This window comes from Littorina saxatilis, linkage group LG1 (genome assembly GCF_037325665.1).
Source record: "Littorina saxatilis isolate snail1 linkage group LG1, US_GU_Lsax_2.0, whole genome shotgun sequence".
In the NCBI taxonomy this organism is placed as follows: domain Eukaryota; kingdom Metazoa; phylum Mollusca; class Gastropoda; order Littorinimorpha; family Littorinidae; genus Littorina; species Littorina saxatilis.
The window spans coordinates 20,865,851-20,889,322 of record NC_090245.1 but is presented as its reverse complement, the minus strand read 5'-3'; the positions used below and the strand labels follow the sequence as shown (position 1 = coordinate 20,889,322).

Here is a 23,472-nt window from a genome sequence, read left to right as displayed (position 1 = left end):
GCTGCTGAGGGACCTGAGCCCACACCTGGGTCACGGCAGCACGCAGTTCTGCTGCTGTGCGGGGTCTCCGGGCAAGGGCATTAATCCTTCTTTGCATGATGTCCCAAAAGTGTTCGATTGGGTTGAGATCCGGAGATCGAGCAGAATGAGGCAGAATGTTCACGCTGTTGTGACGCAACCTGTCCTGGGTAGCACGTGCAGTATGGGGACGGGCATTGTCTTGCTGGAACAGGCAGTTCCGGTACCTCTGGACAAATGGAACCACATAGGGACGCAGGACTTGATTGATGTAGCGGTCTGCATTGACACCATTCCCACGACCTTGGCCGACGTTCTGAAAGACGACAGGTCCCACTCGCTAACTGACACCAATGGCGCCCCATATCATGACGCTGGCACCTCCCCATCGATCATGCTGCAGGATGTTATTGTTAGCAAACCGCTGTCCAGGTCTTCGCCAGATCCGGACACGCCCATCGCCAGGTTCCAGGCAAAAGCACTTCTCGTCCGAAAAAAGAACCCTCCGCCAGTTCCGATGGCGCCAGTGGGCGTGCTGCTGGGCCCAGGCTAGACGATCCAGGCGATGCTGAGCTGTCAAGACAGGACGTCGAGCAGGACGCCGATTTACCAGGTTCTGCCCACCAAGGCGTCGGCGTAGAGTTCTGGCACTGACGGGTTGTCCATGCACCCCAAATGTGTTACGGGCTGTGTTGGCGGCAGTTTCGAATGCATCTCGCTGGTGTTGATGGACAAGATGGCGATCTTGTCGGGCTGTTGTTACCCGGGGTCTGCCACGTCCTGGTAAATCGCAGGTACTGGCATGAAAACGTTGCTGCAGGCGATAAACCGTGGTGACATTTACTCCAAATGCCCTAGCAACTTGCTGAACTGATTGTCTGGCATCAAGTCTCCCGATCGCCTGTTGGTGCTGATCTGGTGATAGTCTCGGCATCGCGCCTGTGTCGCAGAAATGAATGTTGTAACAGTTTTGTGAGTACGGTACAGCTTGCCTGAACACTCTGAACACGAAAAGCTGCTTTTCCACATTGTGCATGTGCTAAAAGTTGTCCCCATGACGGTTTGGGATCCCCGTCAACAAGACCTCACGTGTGACCCAGATAACGGCAAACACGGTTCTGACAAGATAAGACCGCTAAAACAACACGTGCAGAACATGCTAGTATCATTACTTTTCTTTTTATTTCAAATCCATAAAGGTTTAATTAACGCATCCTTTATTTGCGTTTCTTTTGCCTCCGCGAGTTTACGTTAGAACCGATTATAACGTAGACTGGTTATAACGTACAAAAAACTATGCAGCTCCCGGTTGGGTTGTTTTCGGGAGTGTCTTGCCAACCGAGACTTCTTTGCGCTGAGTCTGGATCTAGACCTTGCGTATTATGACGTTACAGGCGTGACGTCAAGGAGTGTGATGTCAGTCCCTCTGAAGGCATCCCACCCTTCCAGAAACATCACGCAGGGATGGCAATATGTCTGAACCGGAAGATTCCTCGGTAAACGAATCGGGATGGAAGGGGGATCGGAGGACGAGGAGGAGGAGGAGGAGCAGGCCGGGAGCGAAGGAAGCGCATACCTACCCCGTGATCTAGCCAGCCTCGGTCTAACCCCTTCTGCCGTCAATGCGGTGACAGAGCAACCCAGATATGGACAGGCCGCTAACGCTCCGGGTAATTTGAAGCTTGACTGGGTAGGCTACGCGTCGTCCCAGCTAGTTATTCCTAATCGTGCTCCTCCTATTGCTCCCTCTCCCCCTCGTCGTCGTCGTTCTCTCTCTCTCTCTCTCTCTCTCTCTCTCTCTCTCTCTCTCTCTCTCTCTCTCTCTCTGCTGGCCGCCCGGACGTTTTGGGCCAATTCAGTCATACCGAATCAGCTCACGCACGCAGGTCTCTCTGTACTTGCGACCGACGTATCGGGTAGGTTCTTACTGACTTGGCACGACACAAGGTCTGTCTCTGTCTGCCTGTCTGTATTCCCCTACCCCCTCCCTCCCTCTTACTGATTTGACACGATAAGTCTGTCTGTCTCTTCCTTTCCCTCTCTCTGTCTGTCTGTCTGTATCCCCCCCCCCCCCCACCTCCTGTCCAGGTCTCATAAACATGCGTACGGCACTGATCGGGGAAGAGAACTAAAATGGATTAGGTCTATCGTCAGCGCCGACCATCAGACCCCCAATCCCCGGCCAACCCTATCCCCACAACTGCGACCCCCGCCCCCCTTTTCTTATTGTACCTACTTACTTACTGCCCGTTATGACCGTTGGCATGCAGGGCAGCGACAGAGGACCTCCACTCCTGTCTGTTCTGGGCGGGTCTCTGGATGGCACCCCACGTTTGGTTCAGGGTCTTCGGTTCTCCCTCCACCGTTCGTCGCCAGGTGTTCTTTCTTCTTGTGCCCTATCTTTTATACCACGCTTGCTTTCCTGCCCGGTCCAGGTCCAGGCCTTGAAACTCTAGACAAGGTGAACGTGCACTGAACATCACGGAGGTCAGTCGCGCTGCCCCCCTCCCCCTCCCCCCTACCCCTTTCTGTCCTTGTGCAGCTATCTTTTATAGCTCACTTCAGACCTGTTTACCCGTACTATTTTGGAGTAACCTTGTACTCTTTTTTTCAGGATTTTTGGGAAACAATACTCCATTTGAGTTCAGACTACGATTTTGAAATGTACTTCAAGTTAGGTTTGTGTTGCTAATGTTGGCTGTTTGTAACTACAGTCGAGACCGGATGTAAGAAAGTCGTCGGGACCCACTTTTTGTCTTTCATACATCCGGTCTTTACTAAATCCGGTTAACCGGATGTATGAAAATATTGTGGATTGACTTTCATACATCCGGCCACGCGTCTGTTACTTGATAAAAGTAGGGTTTTTTTCATATCATTTTTGCATTTATTTGTTTTTTTATGTTTAAATGTTTTGATACATATATCCTTGTTAGAAGAAAAGGTTTGTGAATAACAAGTGGAAAAGTGCATGTACTTACATACACTGACACAGTCAGGACAACCGATACTGAGAAAGAGCAACTGTTTGTGTAAGGAACTGTTCTGCTTTACATAAGGCCGTGCACTCAGTCTCCGCCCCCCCCCCCCCCGTCCCTCTGTGTGTGTGTGTGCGCGTACGTGCGTGCGCTCGCGCGCACGTGTGTGTGTGTGTGTGTGTGTGTGTGTGTGTGTGTGTGGCTCAACTGTATTGTGTGTGTTCCCTCCACAACCCTTTTGCGCTTTTGACAATGTTTTTGGTCGTGGAAGCTTTGTAATGACCGTTGGCGTAGCAAATAACATTTTCTGAGTTCTCTCTCTCCCTCTCTCTCTCTCTCTCTCCAAAACGCACACATTTATAACACACACACACACACGCGCGCGCACTGAATACAAACAAGTCGCGTAAGGCGAAATTACTACATTTAGTCAAGCTGTGGAACTCACAGAATGAAACTGAACGTAGTCCGCCGCTAGTGCTAAAGGCAGTGAAAGTGACGAGCCTGTTTGGTGCGGTAGCGATTGCGCTGTGCTTCATTGCACGCTTTACTGTACCTCTCTTCGTTTTAACTTGTGTGTGTGTGTGTGTGTGTGTGTGTGTGTGTGGCTCAACTGTATTGTGTGTGTTCCCTCCACAACCCTTTTGCGCTTTTGACAATGTTTTTGGTTGTGGAAGCTTTGTAATGACCGTTGGCGTAGCAAATAACATTTTCTGAGTTCTCTCTCTCCCTCTCTCTTCAAAACGCACACATTTATAACACACACACACACACGCGCGCGCACTGAATACAAACAAGTCGCGTAAGGCGAAATTACTACATTTAGTCAAGCTGTGGAACTCACAGAATGAAACTGAACGTAGTCCGCCGCTAGTGCTAAAGGCAGTGAAAGTGACGAGCCTGTTTGGTGCGGTAGCGATTGCGCTGTGCTAGCTTCATTGCACGCTTTACTGTACCTCTCTTCGTTTTAACTTTCTGAGCGTGTTTTTAATCCAAACATATCATATCTATATGTTTTTGGAATCAGGAACCGACAAGGAATAAGATGAAATAGTTTTTAAAACGATTTCGGAAATTTAATTTTGATCATAATTTTTATATTTTTAATTTTCAGAGCTTGTTTTTAATCCAAATATAACATATGTATATGTTTTTGGAATCAGAAAATGACGACGAATAAGATGAAATTGTTTTTGGATCGTTTAATAAAAAAATAATTTTAATTACAAGTTTCCGATTTTTAATGACCAAACTCACTCATTCGTTTTTAAGCCACCAAGCTGAAATGCAATACCAAACGCCGGGCTTCGTCGAAGATTCGTTTGCCAAAATTTCAATCAATTTGATTGAAAAATGAGGGTGTGACAGTGCCGCCTTAACTTTTACAAAAAGATGGATATGACGTCATCAAAGGTATTTATTTAAAAAAAGAAAAAAAAAGTCCGGGGATATCATACCCAGGAACTCTCATGTCAAAGTTCATAAAGATCGGTCCAGAGGTTTAGTCTGAATCGCTCTACACACAGACACACACACAGACACACACACACACACACACACACCCACCACGACCCTCGTCTCGATTCCCCCCTCTATGTTAAAAGTCGCGTAAGGCGAAAATACAACATTTAGTCAAGTAGCTGTCGAACTCACAGAATGAAACTGAACGCAATGCAACGCAGCAAGACCGTATACTCGTAGCATCGTCAGTCCACCGCGCACGGCAAAATTGCAAAGGCAGTGAAATTGACAAGAAGAGCGGGATAGTACTTGCGCTGAGAAGGATAGCAGGCTTTTCTTTACCTCTCTTCGTTTTAACTTTCTGAGCGTGTTTTTAATCCAAACATATCATATCTATATGTTTTTGGAATCAGGAACCGACAACGAATAAGATGAAGGTGTTTTTAAATTGATTTGGACAATTTAATTTTGATAATAATTTTTATATTTTTAATTTTCAGAGCTTGTTTTTAATCAAAATATAACATATTTATATATTTTTGGAATCAGAAAAGGATAAAGAATAAGATGTACGTAAATTTGGATCGTTTTATAAAAACATTTTTTTTTTACAATTTTCAGATTTTTAATGACCAAACTCACTCATTAGTTTTTAAGCCACCAAGCTGAAATGCAATACCAAACCCCGGCCTTCGTCGAAGATTACTTGACCAAAATTTCAACCAATTTGGTTGAAAAATGAGAGCGTGACAGTGCCGCCTCAACTTTCACGAAAAGCCGGATATGACGTCATCAAAGACATTTATCAAAAAAATGAAAAAAACGTATGGGGATTTCATACCCAGGAACTCTCATGTCAAATTTCATAAAGATCGGTCCAGTAGTTTAGTCTGAATCGCTCTACACACACACACACACACAGACAGACAGACACACACACACACACACACCACCACGACCCTCGTTTCGATTCCCCCTCGATGTTAAAATATTTAGTCAAAACTTGACTAAATATAAAAATGAGTTAAACTTAAAACCAGTTTAATGGATTAAAACAACAACAACAACATAACAAAAACCTGAGTCACACCCACGACCAATGCCTCTGGTTCTAATTGTACAAAAAAATGCCTTCCTGGGCTATTATGGCTCTTCAGTCCAGTCCAGCAGCGCTTTGTCCACAGACGGCAGCTGAGAGCTCCGTGCCCGCTTGCTCGTCGTCACAGTATCGCCGCTTCTTGCCTGACGGCAAGATATTTGTTCTTGTCTTTCATTATGTTCGACAGCGTTGGCAGGGGGACACCTAAATCAATGGCCATCTGTGTTCGGGATTTGTGTGGACTGTCCTCTACTGCCTTTATGATTTTAAGGCGCCCAGACAATGTCAACACTCTACGTTTGCCTGTAGCTTTCGCTTTGCGGTCCGCCATTTTGCAAATTCGAGTCGCTATGGAAGGGAAATTACTCTTACCACACTTTGGTGACTTGGGTCTACTTTCGTTTTTTTACAACCGGTCTTGCAACAACGCATTTGTGCTGCTCGGGACCAGAGATTTGCTTTCATACAACCGGACTTTTATACATCCGATTTTCATACAACCGGAAAATTCTAAGTAATAACAAAGAGTAGCTTCTGCCGGGACCCTGCCTACCCCTTTCATACATCCAGACTTTCATACATCCGGTGTTTTATACATCCGGTCTATACTGTATAGATTACTGGGTTACAATTTTGGTCATCAGATTACTATTTTTTTTACTTGACCATCACTCTTGTCAAGTTTTGGGGGTAAACATGTCTGCTTGCTTTCTTGCCCGGACCAGGGGAATGGATTCGGTGCTTTGAACCTCTAGATGGGATGTACGTGCAACAGACCTATACCATCGTGGATGTGGTGCTGCCTTGCGAGGGGCCACGCAAGTTCACCGTCCTCAACAAGAAGGGCCAGAGGGCGCTCTACGCCGTGGAGAACTCCAACTCCACCTTCGAGCTCATCTGTGGACGACCTCGCTTCCCATGGACAGTTCGTGTATGGTCAGTATTCAGTCCACGGCTCAGAGTCAGTCTTTGCTGCGGAGGAAAACAATGAGAGGCGCGCACACACGCATACACCCACGCATGCACCCACCCATGCACCCACGCGGCACACACACACACATGCACACACACACACACACACACACACACACACACACATGCACACACATACACACACACACACACACACACACACGGTACACCGCAGACACATACACACACGTACGCACGCCCCCCCCCCCACACTGGCACACACACACACACACTCCGACATATACACTTCCATGCGCACACTACATTGAACGATAAAGAACTAGTCAGAAGGGCCTGGCATGGGCAACAGCAGTCTAAATGCAGAATATTACAATGACCGAATCGAACACTCTTTATGAATTTGCTATAAGCGAAATTTTAACGGGAACTGGGTACTCAGTGTCGGGAGCGAAATATGATCACCGAATCAATTCCATTTTATTCCGAGATGGGATTCCTCCTCCCTTGGTAGGAACTCCGCCCTTTCAACTCCCTCCTGGAACACATTTTACTGATTGTGTAGCAATAAACAGCAACATGGTCATGTGATTATATATCATTCTTTCTTTATTTATTTGGTGTTTAACGTCGTTTTCAACCACGAAGGTTATATCGCGACAGGAAAAGGGGGGAGATGGGATAGAGCCACTTGTCAATTGTTTCTTGTTCACAAAAGCACTAATCAAGAATTTGCTCCAGGGGCTTGCAACGTAGTACAATGTGTTACCTTACTGGGAGAATGCAAGTTTCCAGTACAAAGGACTTAACATTTCTTACATACTGCTTGACTAAAATCTTTACAAAAATTGACTATCAGATCTATACAAGAAACACTTAACAAGGGTAACAAGTCGCGTAAGGCGAAAATACAATATTTAGTCAAGTAGCTGCCATTTTTCAGCAAGACCGTATACTCGTAGCATCGTCAGTCCACCGCTCATGGCAAAGGCAGTGAAATTGACAAGAAGAGCGGGGTAGTAGTTGCGCTAAGAAGGATAGCACGCTTTTCTGTACCTCTCTTTGTTTTAACTTTCTGAGCGTGTTTTTAATCCAAACATATCATATCTATATGTTTTTGGAATCAGGAACAGACAAGGAATAAGATGAAAGTGTTTTTAAATTGATTTGGACAATTTAATTTTGATAATAATTTGTATATATTTAATTTTCAGAGCTTGTTTTTAATCCGAATATAACATATTTATATGTTTTTGGAATCAGCAAATGATGGAGAATAAGATAAACGTAAATTTGGATCGTTTTATAAATTTTTATTTTTTTTTACAATTTTCAGATTTTTAATGACCAAAATCATTAATTAATTTTTAAGCCACCAAGCTGAAATGCAATACCGAACCCCGGGCTTCGTCGAAGATTACTTGACCAAAATTTGAACCAATTTGGTTGAAAAATGAGGGCGTGACAGTGCCGCCTCAACTTTCACGAAAAGCCGGATATGACGTCATCAAAGACATTTATCAAAAAAATGAAAAAAACGTTCGGGGATTTCATACCCAGGAACTCTCATGTCAAATTTCATAAAGATCGGTCCAGTAGTTTAGTCTGAATCGCTCTACACACACACACACACACACACACACGCACACACACACGCACGCACGCACATACACCACGACCGTCGTTTCGATTCCCCCTCGATGTTAAAATATTTAGTCAAAACTTGACTAAATATAACAATAAACAAGTCGCGTAAGGCGAAAATACAATATTTAGTCAAGTAGCTGTCGAACTCACAGAATGAAACTGAACGCAATGCCATTTTTCAGCAAGACCGTATACTCGTAGCATCGTCAGTCCACCGCTCATGGCAAAGGCAGTGAAATTGACAAGAAGAGCGGGGTAGTAGTTGCGCTAAGAAGGATAGCACGCTTTTCTGTACCTCTCTTTGTTTTAACTTTCTGAGCGTGTTTTTAATCCAAACATATCATATATATATGTTTTTGGAATCAGGAACCGACAAGGAATAAGATGAAAGTGTTTTTAAGGCTGGAGCACACTTTGGAAAGTACGTTGGAGTAGCCTCCCTTCTACGTTGGAGTAGCCTCCCTTCCCGGATTTAGAACGCGTTTCGTGTCGTAACAGATTATCCACTTACTAGCCATATCCGTATGCAAAATAATGAAATAAACATTAGGAAATGGCAGACGTTTACAAATATCGACATTCTCTATCAGTGCAATAAAAACAATCGTTAGAACTTGCATTTACGACATGTCGTGCGTGAGAACGTGTCACTGTAAACAAGCACTTTTTGCCTGGCTGAAGAACCCCACGAGTCAAGCTAAAACAGACGACAAGTAATGGAAAGCAGTCTGCGGATAAACATAACAAACTATTGATGAAAAAGTGTGTTCATCCCTGCTCTGGATAAAAGACATCGGACTGATGACAACGTGGCAGCGTTCACGCGAAAAGATTTTTTTTCAGATTATCGCTTCTACATTTTATTGCACGTACTTGGGGCAGATCTGAATTTCTGAAAGATGACACATCGGTCTTGTGAGTTGAGAACCACATGTTCTTTGCCGACAGAAATCACGATGGGACAAGATGTAGATTGTGTTGAAGAGATGTTTGCAGATTATCGCATCTACATTTTATTGCTCAGATCAATGCACGTAGTTGGGGTAGATCTGAATTTCGCAATGGAAGACGACAAATCCGTCTTGTGAGTTAAGAACCACACGTTCTTTGGCGGCAGAAATCACTATGGGACAAGATGAGGATTGTGTTGAGGGGCTAATACTGACTGACTTTAGATGAAGAGTTCCTAGAATGCCTGGTTTTTGTAGAGAGGCATCATGATGATGTCCTGGTGTTGTTTTTTTTTACGTTCTTGGTGACAACGCGCCAGAATCGCACGAAGATCGAACTCTCGAAGAAAACAAGTTTATCGCTGAACATCGGAAATGTGAAATGCTCTTCCTGTCTGACCAGTCTCCCCGTTAAATCCACAGGCTACATTATTTATCAGGTAACTTACCAAACCGGAGTGTGTGTGTGTGTGTGTGTGTGTGTGTGTACACCGGATTACCACCATCAACGCACCCTTTTGGACTTTTCTACTATGCCTGCTGTGACATTCACGAGGATTATTGTGATTCTTGGACAATCGTGTGCCTATGCTGGACTTGCAGGAAGACAAACGGTGCCGGAACGGTATACGTGCTGCCAAGTGTGCACGTCCAGAGCGCAGTGTGAACCGAGAGTGAGTGTGTCATTGTGTGGAAGTTTTGCTTGATTGATTTATTCATGATTTAATTTGCTTTTTGGTTCAATAGTAAAATCTGTGTACGTTATACTTTGTATTTTGTGGTGTGATTCGCCCGAGTGCGAGACCCCCATCCCCGAACGCCTCTGTGGGTGGAATTGTATATATACTTGTGTAACGTGAGTGTGTAGATGAGAATGTGAAAGTTGCTTTGGACCCAGATACACACAGCAGACACCAACGCAACAGCTAAGTTTCAGCCTGACAAAGAAATTCGAGTGACACAGCTAATGGCTGTACTTGTTATTTCTCTATTAAAACAAATGTTTCAAGATCTTTAGGCCAAAACAAATAAATTGTCTGTTTCTATTAAAGGCAGAGTAAGCCTCCCGTAAACCATCACAGATACGGTCAGGCTTTTACACACAGTACAAACACCCTTTCATTTAAACACTCACCAATTGAGAACATCCTAGGTGCCCTCCGTAAAGAGCGAACAATTTTCAAAGAATTTATTTTTGCGTGGTTTATCTTACCCCTGAGCCATCGTGAACCCGTGTGATCCAGTTTTCCCTTTTCACAATGCAGTCGTCATAGTTAGTCATTTGAATGCGACTCGACGTGAGCTTATCTACAATAGCACGTTTTTTTTTATGCACGAAACAACGGCTGTGGTTCACAAGAACTCTAGCGATGGCTTTTGACTGTTGAGAGGAACGGCGATTTGCACTGATAAACCGGCCGTCGTCTGCTACGACCCTTGCGTGACCCTGCTTCCGGGCTTTTCTTTTTTTAAACTTTCACAACTTCGAATTGTTCTGATCTTGTCTTGATGAAAAACGAATTCTTTTATGATTAAAGAATGTTTGTGTAACAAGCTGTCAATTTATTATTTAGATTTTAAAAGTTAGGTCTAGCGCAAAAACGAGGCGCCGTTGTTGTTAACGGAACAAGTCTACGAAAATAAATTCTTTGAAAATGTCTCACGCTCGACAGAAAGCAGCCAGGATGTTCCCGTTCGGTGAGCGTTCAAATGGAAGTATGCTTGTACTGTATTTAGACGCTCGGGGAGCTCTGTGATGGTTTACGGGAGGCTTACTGTGCCTTTAACATGGCTAAAATAAATAGGGCAGGTAGGTAGGTTTTTTGTTTGTGTTTGTTGCCAGGATAGAATTCTTGAAAATAACTAAATGACACAAAGAGACAAGACTCGCTATAGATAGATTTATATAAAAAAAAAATGTGACAAAGGATATAAAATGATTGTTTTACCTGGTCTGGAATCTTCAGTAGTAATTGCATAAAAAAAGTCTGATATATCAATTATCATGTTAACTTTTTCTTAAAATGGGTGCGTTAAATCCTAGTCTGTTTGTTTTTAATGGACTAAGCAATCCTTGGACTGACAGAAAAGATGTATTTTAAAAATGTCCAGTTGCTTTTACTTATTTTTCTAATTGGAAGAGAATACAAATTATGCACTCTTTTCTGTTCAAATGGGTAGAGGGCGGGGGTAGTAAAAGGATCACAGTTCAAGATTTTGCGCGACAAGAGGTGTGTTTCTTTTATAAAGAGCAAAAACTCAACTTGGTATCTAACACTATTTCTGAACACTGTAACCACTTTAGCACTTTTTTTCTTTTTTTTTCTGTCTTCCAAACTTCTAATTCAGCTTCAAAAATGATTAAAAAAAAGGGTTTTTTTCTTCTGAAATCTACAGTTAAATCACTATTTTGGATATTCTATTTTGCTTCCCTATTTATCTTCTTAAGTTTTTGATCATCTGATTACCTTGCTTTTCTATTTGGAAGATAATATGCACTCTTTTCTGAAAAATGGGTAGGGGGTGGGGGTAGTAAAAGCATCACAGTATAAAATTTTGTGCGACAAGAGGTGTGTTTCTTTTAACTGTGATGAAGAGGGATAACTCAACTTGGTATCTAACACTAGTTCTGAACACTGTAACCACTTTAGCACTTTTAATTTATTTGTTCTGTCTTCCAAGCTTTAAATTCAGCTTATAAAATGAGTAAAACAGTGTGTGTTTTCTGAATTCACCAGTTAAATCACTCTGTTGGATGTTGTTTTTTGCTTCCCTCTTTCTGTTCTGAAGTTTTTGATCATCTGACTACCTTGCTTTTCTATTTGGAAGATAATATGCACTCTTTTCTGAAAAATGGGTAGGGGGTGGGGGTAGTAAAAGCATCACAGTTCAAGATTTTGCGCGACAAGAGGTGTGTTTCTTTCAACTGTGATGAAGAGGAATAACTCAACTTGGTATCTAACACTATTTCTGAACACTGTAACTACTGAAGCACTTTTAATTTTTTTTTCTGTCTTCCAAGCTTTAAATTCAGCATATAAAATGAGTAAAAAATTGGGTTTTTTTCTGAATTCACCAGTTAAATCACTCTGTTGGATGTTATTTTTTGCTTCCCTATTTCTGTTCTGAAGTTTTTGATCATCTGACTACCTTGCTTTTCTATTTGGAAGATAATATGCACTCTTTTCTGAAAAATGGGTAGGGGGTGGGGGTAGTAAAAGCATCACAGTTCAAGATTTTGCGCGACAAGAGGTGTGTTTCTTTTAACTGTGATGAAGAGGGATAACTCAACTTGGTACCAAACACTATTTCTGAACACTGTAACCACTTTAGCACTTTCATTTTTTTTCTCTCTGTCTTCCAAGCTTTAAAATTCAGCTAATAAAATGAGTAAGAAAGTGTGTTTTTTTCAGAATTCACCAGTTAAATCACTATGTTGGATGTTCTATTTTGCTTCCCTATTTCTGTTCTGAAGTTTTTGATCATCTGACTACCCTGCTTTTCTATTTGGTAGATAATATGCACTCTTTTCTGAAAAAATGGGTAGGGGGTGGGGGTAGTAAAAGCATCACAGTTCAAGATTTTGCGCGACAAGAGGTGTGTTTTTTTAAAAATTGGTAAAGAGGGATAACTCAACTTCATATCTAACACTATTTCTGAACACTGTAATCACTTTAACACTTTTAATTTATGTTTGTCTGTGTTCCAAGTTTCAAATTAATCTTCAAAAATGGGTTAAAAAAATGGTTTTTTAATAATTCACAAGTTAAATCATTATGTTGGATGTTCTATTTTGCTTCCCTCTTTCTGTTCTTTACGTTTTTGATCATCTGACTACCCTGCTTTTCTATTTGAAAGATAATATGCACTCTTTTCTGAAAAATGGGTAGGGGGTGGGGGTAGTAAAAGCATCACAGTTCAAGATTTTGCGCGACAAGAGGTGTGTTTCTTTTAACTGTGATGAAGAGGGATAACTCAACTTGGTACCAAACACTATTTCTGAACACTGTAACCACTTTAGCACTTTCATTTTTTTTCTCTCTGTCTTCCAAGCTTTAAAATTCAGCTAATAGTAATAAAATGAGTAAAAAAAGTGGGTTTTTTCAGAATTCACCAGTTAAATCACTATGTTGGATGTTCTATTTTGCTTCCCTATTTCTGTTCTTCAGTTTTTGATCATCTGACTACCCTGCTTTTCTATTTGGTAGATAATATGCACTCTTTTCTGAAAAAATGGGTAGGGGGTGGGGGAAGTAAAAGTATCACAGTTCAAGATTTTGCGCGACAAGAGGTGTATTTCTTTTAACAGTGGTAAAGAGGGATAACTCAACTTGGTATCTAACACTATTTCTGAACACTGTAATCACTTTAACACTTTTAATTTATGTTTGTTTGTGTTCCAAGTTTTAAATTAAGCTTCAAAAATGGGTAAAAAAAATAGTTTTCTCATAATTCACAAGTTAAATCATTATGTTGGATGTTCTATTTTGCTTCCCTCTTTCTCTTCTTAAGTTTTTGATCATCTGACTACCCTGCTTTTCTTTTTGGAAGATAATATGCACTCTTTTCTGACAAATGGGAAGGGGGTGGGGGTAGTAAAAGCATCACAGTTCAAAATTTTGCACGTTAAGAGGTGTATTTTTTTTTAAATTGGTAAAGAGGGATAACTCAACTTGGTATCTAACACTATTTCTGAACACTGTAATCACTTTAACACTTTTGATTTATGTTTGTCTGTGTTCCAAGTTTCAAATTAAGCTTCAATAATGGGTAAAAAAAATGTTTTTTTAATAATTCACAAGTTAAATCATTATGTTGGATGTTCTATTTTGCTTCCCTCTTTCTCTTCTTTACGTTTTTGATCATCTGACTACCCTGCTTTTCTATTTGAAAGATAATATGCACTCTTTTCTGAAAAATGGGTAGGGGGTGGGGGTAGTAAAAGCATCACAGTTCAAGATTTTGCGCGACAAGAGGTGTTTTTTTTTTTAACTGTGATGAAGAGGGATAACTCAGCTTGGTATCAAACACTATTTCTGAACACTGTAACCACTTTAGCACTTTTAATTTTTTTTCTGTCTTCAGTTCCAAGCTTTAAATTAAGCTAATAAAATGAGTAAAAAAGTGGGGTTTTTTTTAGATTTCACCAGTTAAATCACTATGTTGGATGTTCTATTTTGCTTCCCTATTTCTGTTCTTCAGTTTTTGATCATCTGACTACCCTGCTTTTCTATTTGGTAGATAATAATTATGCACTCTTTTCTGAAAAAATGGGTAGGGGGTGGGGGAAGTAAAAGTATCACAGTTCAAGATTTTGCGTGACAAGAGGTGTATTTCTTTTAACAGTGGTAAAGAGGGATAACTCAACTTGGTATCTAACACTATTTCTGAACACTGTAATCACTTTAACACTTTTAATATATGTTTGTCTGTGTTCCAAGTTTCAAATTAAGCTTCACAAATGGGTAAAAAAAATAGTTTTCTCATAATTCACAAGTTAAATCATTATGTTGGATGTTCTATTTTGCTTCCCTCTTTCTCTTCTTAAGTTTTTGATCATCTGACTACCCTGCTTTTCTATTTGGAAGATAATATGCACTCTTTTCTGAAAAATGTCACATTTCAAAATTTTGCGCGTTAAGAGGTGTATTTTTTTTTAAATTGGTAAAGAGGGATAACTCAACTTGGTATCTAACACTATTTCTGAACACTGTAATCACTTTAACACTTTTAATCAATGTTTGTTGGTGTTCCATGCTTCAAATTGAGCTTCAAAATGGATACAAAAGGATTTTTTTCCGAATTCACAAGTAAAATCACTACGTTTAATGTTCTATTTTGCTTCCCTATTTCTCTTCTTCAGTTTGTGATCATCTGATTGTTATTTTGTTTACATTTTCACAATACAATATTGCAACTTATTCAGTAGTGTTTGCGTGAAAAAATCTGATACCTATGCTTAAACTTCAGTCGTTATCTTAAAATTTTGCGCGTTAAGCCCTTTATATTTTGTATTTTCCTGATAAAGCAAACATTGAACTAACAGAAAAAGTAACTTTTAAAACTACCTAATCACTTTGAAATTGGGCCTCCAAAGTGTACTCCAGCCTTAAATTGATTTGGACAATTTAATTTTAATAATAATTTTTATATATTTAATTTTCAGAGCTTGTTTTTAATCCGAATATAACATATTTATATGTTTTTGGAATCAGCAAATGATGGAGAATAAGATAAACGTAAATTTGGATCGTTTTATAAATTTTTATTTTTTTTTACAATTTTCAGATTTTTAATGACCAAAGTCATTAATTAATTTTTAAGCCACCAAGCTGAAATGCAATACCGAAGTCCGGGCTTCGTCGAAGATTACTTGACCAAAATTTGAACCAATTTGGTTGAAAAATGAGGGCGTGACAGTGCCGCCTCAACTTTCACGAAAAGCCGGATATGACGTCATCAAAGACATTTATCAAAAAAATGAAAAAAACGTTCGGGGATTTCATACCCAGGAACTCTCATGTCAAATTTCATAAAGATCGGTCCAGTAGTTTAGTCTGAATCGCTCTACACACACACACACACACACACGCACACACGCACACACGCACATACACCACGACCCTCGTTTCGATTCCCCCTCGATGTTAAAATATTTAGTCAAAACTTGACTAAATATAAAAAGAGAAACAGAATCCGTTAGTCACCTCTTACGACATGCTGGGGAGCATCGGGTAAATTCTTCCCCCTAACCCGCGGGGGGTATTATATATCATAAGCGAACAAAAAGAAGAAGAAGATTATATATCATTACCGGTCATCTTTTCAGCCAGGGATAAACAATATCAATACAAAATGTTGACATTTTTTCTTTTTCTAATTTTGAAACTTTTAAACCCTTTCCCTCCTCTTTTACCATTGTTCGATCTCATCTTTGTGTGTTGTACGTGACGGTTGCAGGTCTTGCGTCAAGTGAGACCACAACGATCTAAAAGCATAATATCATAACGATCGAGTCGGAAATTGCTTATGAGAGTCAGTTCACTATAACCGAAGCGTCACAATAACGAGTTCGCAATACGCGACTGAAATCCACTGTATTGCATGTGACGCGTAACAGTGACAGCCAAACCAGGGAGGTGATGGTCATGCAACGCATGACGGGTCCCGGGGTCATCTGTCCAGGCTGGCCATGCTTTCCGGACTTTGTGAAGCTGAAGTCGGCCAATGGGAACCATTTGATTGGTAAGACGTTTAATGGGTAAGCTAGGTGTGTAATGGGTAAGATGTGTATGACGGGTAAGAACTTCATGTGCCCGTTCTGTTCCTTTGCATACCTTGGCTTGTAACCTGTTGATAATAATGCTGGACCTCTGTAGTGTTCCAGTTCTTTGACTCTCTGGGACAGAAGTAAATTTATTAAGAGAGCAGCGTTATTGGTCTTTGACGGCAACACAACATTTTTCAAGAATGGGAATTGATTAAAAGGTTAATCTGTTTTTAATCTTTTTAATTAATGGGAATTGATTAAAAGGTTATGTAAAGGTTAATAATTGTTTTGAAATCTAGATTAAAATCTGTGCAATCTGGGATTATCTTTCTTGAATTTGACACAGCAAAAAATCTGACCAAATCAGTGTAATACATGTTTTGTATTGGCAGTAACCAACGATTGAACTGCGTTCAAGTTTCAACAGTTACGATCGCCCGCTTTGTGTTCGCCACTATTCCTGTTAGTGTACATATGCGTGCGCGAGTGTAGTATGCTTCGTATGGTATTTTTATCTGTTGTCTTATTATTTGTTTTGTCTGTTAGTGTGCACCACACTGAAATTTCTCTGTATGAGATAATAAAGTATTCGTATTCGTATTCGTATTCGTATTGTAGGCTCTTTCGAACTGTTTACAAAAGGGACTCACGCGGGCTGAATCTCACTGAATGAAGGGACGGTTTTATGGAGGACATTGGTCATACTAGGCAGATTGTCTTTTTCGATTTTTGTACCTCAATTTTTTGTTCTTGATTTTTTTTCTCGGAAGAGGAGTTTTTTCTCCTGTAACGTGTAGTTTTTCTCGGAAATCCTCTGATCCGAGGAGAATTCCCATGCCTGAATTCTCTGTTGAGCGAAACTGATCCAAAATAGGCAGACTGCCGCTAACGTTCCGAAAACCAGAAAAATAAATCAAGAAAGATTACTTGATGCACCGTTTATTTTATTGTCCTGTTTTGTTCTCTGTTGAGGTAAATCTGCCAATATCGGAGTACCTGATCTCTGAAGTGTTTCACTGAGAAGCATTGACACACTGTTGCTTGTGCAGGTCAAGTGAGACGGCTGCCCAACCCTCTGTGTCCCGCCTACGCACTGGCGGGCGGGGACATGGTTGAGGTGCTGACAGTGAGGGGTCCTTGCTGTCTGCTCATGCTCTTCGCTGGCTTGGGCCTGTGCTGCAAGGACGAGACGTTCATCGTGCAGGACATGCAGGGCGAGACGGTGGGGGCCATCAGGAAGCATTACGAAGACACCTTCAAGGCCATGATCAAGGCCGAGCACTTCTCTTGCACCTTCCCTGAGGTCATGCACGTGGAGGTGTGTGTGTGTGTGTGTGTGGGGGGGGGGGTGAGGGTGTATGTGTGTGGTGTGTGTGTGTGTATGGGCGTGCGTGCGTGTGAATGTGTGTGGTGTGTGTGTGTGTGGGGGGGGGGTATGCATGTTTGTGTGTGTGTGTGTGTGTGTGCCGGTGTGTGTGTATGTGTGCGTGACTGTGTGTGTGTGTGTGTGTGTGCGCGCGTGCGTTTTTGCCTCTGCCCGTGTGTGTGTGTGTGTGTGTGTTGGAGCATGTTACAGTGTCCGAGCATCAATGAGATCTGACTGCGGTTTAATGAGATCTAAGGAAGTTTGAAGGCACAGTCTTTGCCGCATGCATGATCATGTCCGTCACTACCACATATTTGTCACAGATTTCACATTGGATCAGAGCATTATTTCACTTTGACACATGTCAGAAAACAATACCGTGGTCGCATTCTCTGCAGACGTTAAATATTTGGCTGATTTAATAAGCTTGGTGGATTGACACTGGTGTCACTTGCGAAATGAATTCAGCAACAGACAAACAAACTTGAACAAACTTACAAAAATAATTTGTGCAGTAACCAGCCAAGCCCTTGTTTTTTGGCATGTGATCTGAACCCGCTCAACAGATTAGTGGGATGAACTTGATCGCTTCAGTGCAAGAGAGAGAGACATGGGTATTCTTTTTTAATGAATGGGTATGGTGTTTAGTGTGTGTGTGTGTATTTGAAGGGGGGGGGGGGTACATATGGTGGTATCATGCTCCTTACCAGGTGTAGAGACCGCCTGCGAGGGCGTTCAACCCCAATAGTCAGTCACCCAATTTTAAAGCCTGGAGATATACGTGATGGTTTACATGATAGTTTACACGGGGAACAAGGAAGGTATATTTTAACTGATGAAATTGTTTGAACCAACAGCTGAAAGCCGCAATGCTCGCCTCTGTCTTCTTCATCGACTTCAGCTACTACACGAGTCCATTCTCGCTAGCCAACTGACTTCACGGAACTGGAAACTAAAGACAAGAAATCGGATGAGAAAAAGGACTCAAAATCGGGTTCGAAGTTGGATTCAAATCCTTATTCCAAAGAAAAGTCAAAATCGGAGTAGTAGAATCTTGTACTTTGGAATCAAGGTCAGGTGTTCTAAATAGGTCAAGGTCCCTGGATAAAAAAAACCCCGACTACTTACGAAAGAAATGTGTGTGCCATGGGCATTAGTAATAAAGTCAAGGTCAAGGACAGAAAAATTAGGTCAGTGGGTCAAGTACAAAGTAGGTCAGTGGGTCAAGCAACATATAGTTGAGTGAAACTGGTATGGGCATCGCTGTAAACTCTTTGCTTGTCAGCATGACCTTTATTTTCAATTGTTTTTCACATCTAAAATAAAAAAGATTGTTTGACAAAATCATGTGTATTCAAATTGCTGCACCGTTCGATCTTTATTGAAACAATTGAAGAAGCCTAAAATTTTGCATCCATTTTCTATTTGCGGGGAGGTTGAAATCTGGTGAAATAAACGAGGATGAAAACGCTACTTTAAGTCCGACTTTGACAGTGGATATATGTGTATTGGTATTATGTGAACATGAGTGTGTGACAATATAAGATGTTTGGTGGCTTGTTGACAGACCAGCTTTTTTGTTGGTCCAAGGGGACCATAATTATCGTCTTTTGTTTCATCTTTATCAACCAAGGCCGAAGGCCGCCGTTGATAAATATGAGACAAAAGGCGATATGCTCCCCGAGGACCAACAACAAAATGCTGGTCTGACGACAAGCCACCAAACATAGTTTTTGTCATCAACAAAATGCACAATAACCCACAGGGAGACGAATTTTTAGAATCCAACTCCGGGCCCGGGCCACAAAGCATCGTCACAGTAGCTCGACATAACACGTCAACCTTGTATGTGACGTCAAACGTAGCTTGTTGACGCTTTTCTTCCAGTCTGAAAATGTACAGAGCTGCGATCATACGTGTGAGTTCAGTAAGTGTTGAGCATATTTCTTTTCTTTTTAAAAGTTTATGACTTTTCGTTGTGGATTTTGCGATTACAGAGATAAGTTGCAAATTGACCATGAGTCGCCGCTGTAATTATCAACATTGATTGGGTCTTTGAGAGTGAATGCTTACAATCGTTGTCCTCGGAAACACAAATCCAAAGCCGCGATGGTTCCACACATCAAACAATCAGCCTGATTGGCTTTTACTTTGACATGATGTTGATGTTGAATACAAGATGCTAATAAAAGAGGATTTCTTGGTATTTTGTGAAAGTGTGAAACATCCCATGTCTTTTTGGTTTGTTCCTTGTACATGTGTGCTGACTATTCAAACAAATACCTCAAGCGTAACTTCACGTCTGCAAAGTAAACATTGTGGCACGAATAGGCCAACACATATTTTTGTTTTAAAGTTGACTGCATTCATGCAACACAAAAACATGTAAGGACATAGACGACATAATTTTAACTAAAGACTCAAAGAGAACCAAAGTTTAAAAATTGCATTTATTTCAACATTCAGCTCTCATAACTTCAATCATTTGAATAAGCTTCTCTTTGTGCATGCATTTTGATTATATTCCAACAGTAAAAAAACCAACAAAGAATGCAGAAAAAATGTCCGAACAGGAAAAACAGGCTGCAATAATCGATAAAGGAGTACAAGCAAAGTAACTGAAAATGAGACATAAACAAACAAGTCAAACTGAATTTAAATGAAAGCAAACAATACACCAGCACCATCAGATCTGTGGTTAATGCTTAAAACACTTTGATTAACTGTTTAAAACAATATGCTTAGGTAACAAGGAACAGCAATAATTAACTCGTCAAAACTTATATATTCATAATTTTCAAAAGTAACACTAACAGTACAAACTCATAAACAATTCAGAAACGGCCAACCACATCAACTCGGAAACAAACATAAGCAAAGAAATAATACAGCCACCTTTGTAGAAAGGTAGAACATTTTTACATGGTTTTGAGCTTAAAACTTCAAGGCAATAGATTTAACATTTAAAAAAAAAGTGCTTTTAGAATACTTGTAGCAGGAAAATCCCATTTCTTTAAAGTGAATGTATGGGGTGAGGTGGTATGATGCAATTAATGTACGATGATGTACTTGGTGTTTGATAGTGTATGATTGTTTGTTAGTTGTAGATTATAGTACGATGTTTGATGTTGTAATGTTTGTGCGTGTGTTATAATGCAATATGTTATGATGTAATGTATGATGATGTATTCGGTGCATGATAGTGGATGTATGCTTGTTGTAGATCTAGTACGATGTTTGATGTTGTGATGTTTGTGCGGGTGTTATAATGCAATATGTAGCCGTATGATGGTTCCAGTGTGTGAGTTGTACATGGCCGGGTGCTAGAGTGCTGCATGAATAAGTGCATGACTGTGGAGCTGTATGGCTGGGTGAATTGTGGGTTGCGTACGTCCGAGGGGCACATGTAGCCTGTGTGTCTGAAGTTGTGGGTATGTTGTGTAAGGGTGTGCTGATATTGAACTTCAGTTGTGTTTTGTAAATGTCTATGTATCAGTGTATTATGTCTTGCCACACACATGCCAAATTTCCTTGTATTGATGAGGACAATAAAACTTCTTGTATTGTATCTTGTATTTGGTGTTTAACGTCGTTTTCAACCATTCAAGGTTATATCGCGACAGGGAAAGGGGAGAGATGGGATAGAGCCACTTGTCAATTGTTTCTTGTTCACAAAAGCACTAATCAAAAATTTGCTCCAGGGGCTTGCAACGTAGTACAATATATGACCTTACTGGGAGAATGCAAGTTTCCAGTACAAAGGACTTAACATTTCTTACATACTGCTTGACTAAAATCTTTACAAAAATTGACTATATTCTATACAAGAAACACTTAACAAGGGTAAAATGAGAAACAGAATCCGTTAGTCGCCTCTTACGACATGCTGGGGAGCATCGGGTAAATTCTTCCCCCTAACCCGCGGGAGGTTCCTGAGACATTTCCGATCACAGATGACACTTGACTTACAAGAGAACACGCACTTCTATAATGATAGGAATGTGTACAAAATAAACTCTGAGAGTACATCAACACATGTGATCAGCTGATATGTCCATATCTTGTCCACTGCTGTACAATTCAAGGTAATCTCTCTCAGAAAATCATGATGCTGTACATGTATTTCATCACATAGTGACAAACAAAAGATGGCTGCCAGAATAGCTACAGAGAATGCTTGATCAATGAAAGGCGACAAAGTGTTCTGGCATTCATTTAAGCGTGATGGCACATTTTCAACAAAAAGCAATGGACACTAGCCTCCACAGATTTAAAAAAAAACATGATGGCAATGCTGAGCTTGATCATATATGGCTTCTTGATTAGATTCATGTAACACAAGGCAGCAGATCACAAATATCTTGGAATTTGAAATGACACATTTTGACTTATACAAAAAAGTGTGTTTGCTTCATTTTTTATGGACTTGTCAACCAGGGAGCATTATTGGTAAACTTTAAACTTAAAACACTGAACTTATAACTTCCAAAAGGACCCAGTTCATGACACGGAAGAAGAATAAGAAGTTTGAGAGATCCTCCAAGTGTGTTTTTCCAGACTGACATTGGGAGTTTCTAAACGCTTCTCAAAGTCAAGTTCAGAACATGTATGGCACCTAATATGAGTTGATCTGTTTCTATTAACAACAACAACAAAAAGTTGATGGTAAGTTCCTGAAACCCAAGCAGCACCATACAAAAATAAAATTTTTAAAACTTGGGACAGCATGAACACGTGCGAAGGGAACACTTTTGATCTGTACAAGGTTTTGTTGTCAGCAAGGTATATATGTGAACAGCTCAGATCATGGGTAATTTTAACACCTTCACATTTAAATGCTTATTTTATAGCCATCCATTGAATTGAGAAGAAAACAAAGCATACTAAACTGCTAAGCATGAATCAAACAATAAGAAAATAAAAAGAACCAACAGCATCGTTTTGTATGTGTGGGTAGTAAACACGTTTTATTTACAAAACACGGCGGAAAATGGCGACAAATTTGTTGCACAGCGACAGGTCACTTTCTTCAACCAAGGCCAGTACTTTCATACATGACAAAGGAAAGCAAATATGGCCTGCATAATAAAGTTATAGTGTTCCTTTGCGTGTCTGAGTGATAAACTGTTTTAACCAACTATCTTCTGAAACGTAATTGCATTCAGCAGATTTGTCTTCCGCTCATAACTTTCGTGTCACACGGTCTTTGCGACAAACAGATAGATCGCATTCTCGCAGAAAATCATTGACAACACAGACCAGTCATTTTTAGCATTGCATTTGGGAAGGGCTACTATTATAGTGTGTTTTAAGAAAGAAAAACATTACAGTATCGGCAGAACACGACCAAATGAGTTTTCGTGTCACAGCTGCAGCGTTATGGGCGTGAGATTGTTTAGACTTTTTGTTCTCACACTGTAGCAAAATCATTGACAACACAGACAAGTCAGTTTTAGCATAGACATTGGGAAAGGCTACTATTATAGTGTGTTTTAGGAAAGAAAAACATTATAGTATCGGCAGAACACGACCAAATCATGACAAATGAGTTTGCGTTTTGGGCGTTATGGGCGTTTTTTCACACTGCAGATCATATCTCAAAAACTACGGAGTGGATCTTTATGAAATTTGATATGGATATTTTTGACTGGATTTTCTCATAGAAGGTTTTTCCGTTTATTGATAGGACAGTTTGATGACGTCATATTTTACCGTTTGCCAAAAGGTCGAGGCAGCACTTTCACAGTTACAGT

At 40.6% G+C, this 23,472-nt stretch overlaps 1 protein-coding gene across 2 annotated transcripts; it reads left to right on the top strand.

The window, feature by feature from the left end:
• Positions 1-1,430: 1,430 nt before the first annotated feature.
• Positions 1,431-20,403, top strand: LOC138964451 (phospholipid scramblase 1-like). 2 transcript variants are annotated; one of them, XM_070336422.1, is made up of 5 exons: positions 1,431-1,688; positions 6,282-6,492; positions 16,204-16,328; positions 17,403-17,656; positions 18,577-20,403. In XM_070336422.1, exons 1-5 carry the CDS (start codon positions 1,529-1,531, stop codon positions 18,652-18,654), a joined length of 828 nt encoding a protein of 275 aa, XP_070192523.1. In that variant the 5' UTR covers positions 1,431-1,528; the 3' UTR covers positions 18,655-20,403. The 2 variants fall into 2 exon arrangements, with proteins under 2 accessions (XP_070192523.1, XP_070192514.1); XM_070336413.1 differs by having other exon boundaries at positions 17,403-17,671.
• The last annotated feature ends 3,069 nt before the right edge of the window (positions 20,404-23,472 follow it).

Coding starts and splice junctions, on each gene's coding strand:
- LOC138964451 (XM_070336413.1), top strand. CDS start 1,529: ATGGAAGGGGGATCGGAGGACGAGGAGGAGGAGGAGGAGCAGGCCGGG. Junction 1,689..6,281: donor ACAGGCCGCTAACGCTCCGG/GTAATTTGAAGC, acceptor TGCCCGGACCAG/GGGAATGGATTCGGTGCTTT. Junction 16,329..17,402: donor CAATGGGAACCATTTGATTG/GTAAGACGTTTA, acceptor TTGCTTGTGCAG/GTCAAGTGAGACGGCTGCCC.